This window comes from Mchenga conophoros, linkage group LG19, assembly GCF_057382185.1.
Source record: "Mchenga conophoros isolate Kocher_MC1m ecotype Shallow Benthic linkage group LG19, M_conophoros_male_GT1.1, whole genome shotgun sequence".
In the NCBI taxonomy this organism is placed as follows: Eukaryota; Metazoa; Chordata; class Actinopteri; order Cichliformes; family Cichlidae; genus Mchenga; species Mchenga conophoros.
The window spans coordinates 21216191-21224617 of NC_140544.1; the positions used below are offsets into that span (position 1 = coordinate 21216191).

The 8427-nt window shown below is 39.8% G+C and overlaps 1 protein-coding gene across 2 annotated transcripts in view; it reads left to right on the forward strand.

The window, feature by feature from the left end:
• The window catches only part of LOC146552183 (glutamate receptor ionotropic, NMDA 3B-like), a 94956-nt gene extending 89786 nt beyond the window's left edge, over window positions 1-5170 (forward strand). For both annotated transcript variants that reach the window (XM_085256772.1, XM_085256773.1), the window contains exons 11-12: window positions 1264-1331; window positions 2112-5170. In XM_085256772.1, the coding sequence (XP_085112898.1) occupies window positions 1264-1331; window positions 2112-3066 (1023 nt within the window). In that variant the 3' untranslated portion in view covers window positions 3067-5170. The remainder of the gene's footprint in view (window positions 1-1263; window positions 1332-2111) is intronic.
• Window positions 5171-8427: the final 3257 nt, after the last annotated feature.

The window sequence follows — 8427 nt, forward strand, 5'->3', positions numbered from 1 at the left end:
AAGGCCACACCATCTTTCATGCTAGCAAGACATGCCATGCACTTGAGCACAAAGAGTTATGCTCAGACATTTAAAACTCACATGATCTCTCGTGCACACCAAAGACACGCATAGGAGCACAGTCAAAGGCTATATGCATGTGTGCTCATATGTATATTGCTGTTGGTGAGACATCCTTACCCCCTGGAGCTCACACTTTTCTTGCAGATAACCAACGCCCTCTACTGGTTACAAATTAAAAAGTCAACAATTAGACTAAATGTTCCTAAAGCTGAATTGTCTGTGATAGCAGACATATTCAATTAAACATGTCTTTCCATTAAGTTAATTACATTAATTAATACAAATTAGGTTCTTGAATAGTCAATTTGTAAGTAAAAAGTTAATAAATCTTACCACTGGCAGTGTTTTATTAATTGATTTATAAAGACACATTATGCATTCGTGCCTTTGTTTGTTTAGCCTTTTCTCAGACAGATGAAGAGACAGATCGTTATATGAAGCTATTTATACAGATTTCATCTGCAAAATAATTTTAAATATTCGTTATTTTACATAAAATTCAAATATGTTATATTTTCTTCACAAAGTCAGTGTATAAATGTGAATTGCAGGAAGTTTCTGACAGCAAATGTGTGTTTATGACAACATCCACCAAAGAAACAACAAATTGAATATTTAAAGGTCATATTTTGTTTTTTTTATGAGGCTCTGGCCATTACCAAATGAGGTGCCAGTGGCAACATTTTTTGAGTGAATAATGGAACTAGCAGTGTAAATATCAAGACTGCTCATATTGCTCATATTCGTTTGCTACATCTCTCTAAAAGGGCAACCACTCGCGGGCAGCCTCTAGCATTCATCACAAAAGAAGCTCCGCTATGAGGCGTTGGCATCTGTGTCAGACCCTCAATATTATTCTTATCTTTAGAATAAGCCTCATTTCCCGCAGGAAATATTAAAGCATAGTCACACTTTAAAGTTGTTTTTTTGATCATGCTAACCTAAGCATTTTGATACTTAAATGAAAAAGGCCTCAAGCAACTGACGCGTTAACTTTAAGCAGAAAGGAACCGTCTCTCACTGAATTGCAATTATTAGAGTAAATTATTCAAAAGTGCACTATAGCAGGAACGGCTGTCACAGATGTTCTCTGCAGCTGGATAGAATAATAACCCTTGCAAATTCATCTCTCCTGATTTATTTCAAATCTGATGGTGTCTTAACAGATTCCATGTTACTAATCATCTTCTCTGCTTGCAGAAAATTCACAGAGCCCTGCACACCACATATGAGGATGTTGGAAAGGAAATGGCCGGCCTTGATCAAAAGTAATGAATTCACTAAGTGATTAATGCACCACTATGTTGTCTATTTTCTTCTGTTTGTGTGTTTAACAGATGTCACTTTGTTGTTGGAAGCGCAAAAACTGATTATTTTACTTCATAAAAATAAAAAAAGAGAGCGTGACTTTTTGTTTTTGGGAGGCAAATGTTTATTTGTTTTCTTGCTTTAAGTTGGTTAATAACAATAATATGAAGCAGCAAGCTAAAAATAAAGCCATAAAGACTGGAAATGGACAATAAAATCTACTTACCAGCACCTCTCAGCAAAGCTCAGTAATTAAAGCCGTTATATCTTGTTTAATCTGAGCTTGGCAGCTGCTGACAATTTCATATGTACAGTCTAGAGTCTTATCAATCTCATCATCTAACCCTCTGCTAGAAAATGAATAAGCATATTTTGCCCAAACGTCAAACTATTTTTTTTCTTAAATAATCATATTAGAAGCAGGTTAGACCCTTCGTGCTACTGTGGCAGATTATTACATTTCTATGACTTGATAACAAAATTAATTGTGAAGGAGATATTTTTTTTGTGAAAGTCCTGTAATGGGTTTAAATCTTTTATTTAATTTAAAAAAGAAGCCCTAACAGATAAATTATAATTGAGACAAAAGATGTAGTGTTTAGTCAGTTAATATCACTACACTCTACATTTGGTTTACTGGGTATAATTATCCTACATTATATATAAAAGTCCTTGCATTGCAGTACAGCATATCTGATTCTGTGTATTCCCTTTGCTGTGATCTTTCTCTCTTTCACCAGCCCCTCTTGTATCTCGGAGAACTGCACCCTACACAGGAAACAGCATCAGCCTCCTCCACCATCCCCTCCCACGTCAGCTGGGGACACGGGCAACTCCTCACCATCCAATGAACCCAAGGAGAAACGTGTGCACTTTGACCTTGAAACGCTTCACAGCTACCGCCTGCGCACACACACCGCCTCAGTGCGCGGCAGGCCTGGGATGGTTGGCCGTCCTGGACTTGGCCTCGGAGGGTTGGGGCTTGGCAACCTGGGGAGTTTTACTTCTCCTCCACAGATTAGCCTCCATGTCAACGGGGGCCCTGTCTCGACTCTGGCTTCCACAGGTTTGGTGCTGTCTCCCATGGGAACCAGAGGTGCTCAGACGAGCTTATGGGAAGGGGAGCTCCAGGAGTTGCAAGCAAAGATCGAGATATTCCGCACCCAGCTGAGAGAGGCTCTGGCTAGGAGAGCTGAGATCCAGAGCAGTCTGGAGAGAGAGAGGAGTGGACTGGTACGCAGGGATACTAGTCTTGATAGGGACAGGGACAGACAGAGGATACAAACTATTAATACAGACAGAAGTAGCTCCACTCAGCCCAGGCTCCCTGAGAGAGACAGGACCAGCCAGCTGCAAACCCTGAATAATCAGCAGACTGGGCGGGCTAACCAGTCAGGTGGGCCTGGGACTGTGGAGCATGGGAGAAGCAGCCAGTTAAACACAGTTAACAGTTTGGACAGAGGCAGAGCCAACCAAGTGCGCCCTGTTAATACTTTGACAGGAGAAAGGACTGTCCAGTCGCGCACGTCCACTAGTTTGGAGCGAAGTCGAGCCAACCAACAAGGTGCTGGAAATACAACTATCCAAACACGGAATACTTCTAGCCTGGACAGACAGAAGGCTAATCTATCACGTGCACTGAACACTTTGGAGAGGACAAATGCTAACCAGTCGACTGTAAGCAGTGAGACTTGATTAACTCCTGACCTGTAGGACTGCAACAGGGTTAGTGAGGTATTGCTTGCATAGCCGCGGGAAGATGGCTTTATTGGTATGGGTTACATTTATGTGGCGTTTGCTGAACTATAACAGTACGTGTTTACTCACAATGTTACTTACTGCAACCTAATAATTTTCATGCTGAGAATTATTTCCACACTTACTTAAAAATGCAACTAAAAATATTTTTCTGCAAGTGAAGAGCTGATGTCATCCATGAAATATTAATTAAGCAATGTAATATTTAAATAAAAAGCAGAACATAACCCCATTAACATCCCGACATACCAGATCCGACAAACTGAAATGGGAATCCAGAAACCACGGTGCTTACTGTGGAAAACAGTAGGTCACATGAGGAATCGCTGTAGGAACTATAATAAATCAAAAATGTGGTGTGTTGTGCTGGCTGAAAAGGCCTACAAGCACATATGGATAATTGCAAAAGCACAGAAAAATCACAATTAACGTTAACTAAATTGAATGAATCCACATACACATCCAATACATAGGATAAGAAAAAGAAACAAATTAGCATATTTCAATTAACCAATATAATAATTTCCTAAAATTATGAATGATGAAAATAAAAGTGTTGCACAATCCCAAAACAATTCTCTTTTGGGGCAACAATCCAGATCCCATGAAACTGAAGCAAGCCTTACGTGCATTGACGCTTTGCATCTTTGCTTATGTTGTTCTGCAGTAGATATACCCAACGAGTCAAATACTCTTTTTGGATATTTTTATATGCTTCTCTCCTGTTACAATACGTCACTTTGTGAGATGGTAATTCTCCTCTGTTAGTAACTTTAAAAAAACAAACTGTTTTTGAATTTGCAATAATTTGAAAGTCTGCAGAGTGAAATAGTTTAAAGCCATTAAACCCAACTATCCTGAAAAGTTTAGTTATAAAAAGGTGACTTTCCCCTGACCCAGTGATTAAAAGACATAAGGGATTTCAGCTTCAGCAAAGCTTGTACCACAAATATTAGCTCTTAAGGCCACGGAAGGTCTATTAAAAAGATGCAGTCAGGACAATGCGGGTTCTAGTGTTGTGTTTTTCTAGTTTGGCCAATGCTAGAGCTGTTCATCTCAGCCTCTGCTGAGTTTTTAGCATCTTTTTTTATAAGCTGCCTCACGTGACTACACCACCTTTATAAAAGTGCAATACTAAATCAAAAACCCCTTTAATTTTCTGAATAGTGTGTCTGGGGTATGGGTTTGGAATAAATGTATCCACTATTTTTCATTACTAAAACAATCATGTAAAAAACACTGAGTGTGGATTGCAATTTACTCAGTACCTGCAGATCTGATAGGTGAGATTTCATCTTTTTAACATATCTTTGAAATAGATGTATGCTTTTACACATTTTCTTCTCCACTTTTTTTCTATAACGTAAATTAAGTTCCATGCTTTAAATCAGCCATTGGGAGCTACGAAGATCTGAGGTTCTTCAGAAACTGGCTGCATGTGGGACTCGCTTTCAGTTACTCAGTCCACCACTGGATGGCACTGAATCCCTGCTTCCTGCGGCTATGGACACTGGCGAGTGTGTGGATTCAGGTTTTATTCCAGCAAAATGACAAACAGATGAATTTAAGCAATTAACTTCTGAAGAAACAATGGCAGACAGAAACTGAATATTGCCATGCAGTTCTCATGGAGAGCAGAGGATCTGGGAAATAAGGTTTTACGAACTCGCTCCAGCACTATACAATGTAACGACACCTAACTGTATTGGGATAGTCAGTCTTGTGTGTCTCTCAGTTCTTTAAGCAAGCACTGGGGATGTGACAGCAAGTTTAAGAAAAAATTGATAGCAGTGAAAGTTAACATGGCTGATGATGGTACTGATGTACATTTAAATTTTTCAAAATCTGGTGTGGTGTGAAGTGGTTGTGTTCACATCCCATGGTGTCTATGAGGAAAAAAAAACATTTTAAATCTTTATTGAGAAAGAGCTTGTTGTACTGGATATTTAAAGAAATACTTTTAAAGTTACCCGTCATAAAAATTATATAGGGCATATTATTGAATTTTACCATAAATGGTCATCCTCATGTTTTGAAATAAACATTTATATACTTATTTTTCTGGCATTATTTCATATTTTGAATGGAAACAAAGGATAGCAAAAAATGTCGAGCTTTTCTTATTATTTAAGGACAGGAAACAGCAGTAAACACTGTAAGCAAGTTGCTTTAATGGATTTGAACTTAGTCAGCCGTATTTAATTGTTTTTATTATTTAATGCTTTTTACAGATAAAGCTGCTTCGTCCTGTCACAAGTGTCAAAGCGATTAAAAAGTTCAGAACCAAAAATGTTAATAAAAAAAAACTTTGTAATCAGGAAACAGCATTTTCTCTAAAGGTGTAAGAGCATAGCAGCACATCAGACTCAACATGTGTTTCCTACCAATTCGTTTTATTTTAGAACAACTATCCAGTGTGAGTAAGCATGACCCAGTAAATGATTAGCAGGTTCTTAAAGGATTGTTGGTCTGTTTGGCATCATTTATGGACAAAAAATAAGTAGAATCCTATATATATTGTTACTTTTTGGACAGTTTTTACTGACCAAAATTTTTATCTCAGAGGACTTTTTATACCCTTTAGTTTAATGGTCAGGAAATCCATCTTTCTTTCTGTACTGATAGTCTGGGCTGTCTGCCACTGTGGTAAACAAAGCAGTAAACCTGCACTCTTTCCTTTTAATGTGCCACAGTGTTCCCAGTCCTCCATTAAACAATGACGTTTTGAGGTGTATCTGGTCTCTTGACAGAACTGTTACAATGTTAGTAGCAGAAGGCCATTTTAGTCACAACAACAAATGCATTAAGAAGAACGAACACTGACAGCATAGAACTGCAGAGTCAAAGTCAAGCTGCAGAATATATCTGTTCTATCAAACTAACTGAACAAATCCTAACCACTGTGCCTCTGCTATAGCAAATTATTACCATGGAGCACTTAAGCATTTGATTTGTGTGAGAATTGTGGGTGATTATGATTTTTGGCTTGTCGAAATGTTGATAAAATGTGAACACTTTGTAAGCCCTCAATCAATATCCTTATCACATTTTAACATGCTGGAGCCAATAACACAGTGAAATCCTCCTCTTATCTGCCACGAGCCCTATCAAAGTAAAGTGCAGTCTGGAAACACAAAAGGAGCACAGAATCAATGGTATCACAACCTAATAGACTTGTCAAACAAATGCCAGGGTTCCTGAGGCTACTCAAGTAAAGGTTTAAGCACTACTTCACCTCAGGGTATAATGGCTTTGTTTAACTTGTCATGTAATGACAGCTCTTAGCCACACAGTGGCACTTGAAGCTGTCCCTAAGCACAAGAGCATAGACTGTGGAGTGGCATTACCTGCACAGAATGACTTACCACTGAGGACATTATGTTGACAGTGTGACAGAGGCATGCACTTATTTACTTTTGGGAAAAGAAAAGCCACCTTCAGTGAGAGTGCATCCTATATTATGTGATTATCTCTGCATTCCCATGTTCATTTGCTAGTCAGCCAAACATCAACCACCCCATGAAGTGCCGGCCTACATAACATGCCAAAACAAATCACTGTTTCAGATTTCTCTATTGATTGTCTTTCAAATTACAAGGGAACACAATCAGAGCTATATTAATATTCTTTTAAAATCCCGTTTGCTATTTGAGACTGAAAATTGAGTGCTTATATGAAACCTGACACTTAGTGAAGCCAAAGCTGATATTGATACCACAACTGTGTAACACAGAAGAGCAATAACAACTTGTGTGTTGGTTGAAGGAGATGATAGATAGATGGATGGGGGCAGGCGCTGATTTAGTTCCACTACGTCAACCACGCTGGATAAAGTGAAGATCAATCTTTCATTTTCTGCACTCACATGGTTGGATTCTCCCTTATAATAAAATAAGCATGGCCTCTGTGTCAGGTGTCTTCAAAGCACGCAGGGTAAGCTGAATAGGTTGTTTAAAAAAAGCAATCAGAATCGAGTTGTAAAGTTGGGGTTTGCATGGATGGATGGGTAAATGTGCTGGCATGCACTGATAGAATTAATATCTTTCATGTGCACTTGATCAACATGAAAGTCTGCATTTACTGTAACATGTGTATGCTATGTGCGCACTGCAAGAAGCTCTGTGCATGCATTAGCCATGTAAACATGCGCTGCAAGTCTGGGTCTGGATGTCCACATACATGTTTGTATCTGAACAGAGATGTTTGCCCTTTCGCTCAGACGAAATAATTGGGTCACATGTGTGAACACCAGTCGAGGAAAATTTTAATCAAACTTAAGAATCCCCATTGTACATCCCCTCCAGCAATCAATTACCATCCAACTGGGGTAAATGGTAAAGAGTGCTGATAGCGCACTAACTCCACTAGAGAAAATGCAATTGTGGTGATGTGTGGCTTTCACAACTTCTATAACTGTGTTCATAATTATCAAAATTCACCACCTTGAGAAAAGTGTAAGTGTCTGTGGGAAGCAGAAAAGAGCGTTCAAGCACCTCCACCCCCCTTCTTTTAGTGCTTTGTGTAGTGGGTAAATAGGAGCCAGAGAGTGTGAGTGATGAGTTTATTAGCTCCTGCCAGCTGTGACCAGCCCTTGGGTATTATTGGTGGGTTGGTTGCATGGTTTGTGTGCGATGCTGTTTAGGTGGGGGCTTCAGGCAGGGCAGGGGGGAACAGGAGGGGCGCAGGGGATGGAGGCGGAGACGGGGGAGTACCCCATGAGAACCAGAGAAACTCCCTGGCAACTGGAGACAGGATAAACACTAAATGGGGCGCCCCCATTCATCTAGCACCAAGCAGTGTCACACAGCCAAATGACAGAGATTGAGAGAGAAGGGGTGAGTGGAGGGGGTGCAAATATCTGAATGAGTGTAAAGCCACTGGAGGCTGGTCAGCAGGAGACTTCCTGAACTGCACCTACTCAAATTAGTCTGCCACGATATTAACATATGGGATGCCAGTGTCCCTGAATGTATCACACTTAATTATTGACCTGCCAGACGTGGAATAAAATATTTTTTTTCTTTAAATTAGGAAAGGTGTGTGGGTGCTGTGGGTGTGGATGGTTAAGTTCAGTTTTCACTTCCACTGAGAACTGATAACCGTGAGAGCAGAAGACTACAGATCTCTTAGAGAGCATCTTTTGCAAGCACGTGTGCCACCGACACAACACATGCACGCACGTGTGTGAGCACAGCCGAGTCTTTGATGTTAATTGCCGCAATGTCATTCATGATGAGTCAGTAAACCAGAGGTGTCGGTAGAGCTATCACAAAGTGCGTGAGCGCGTGTTCACGGTCC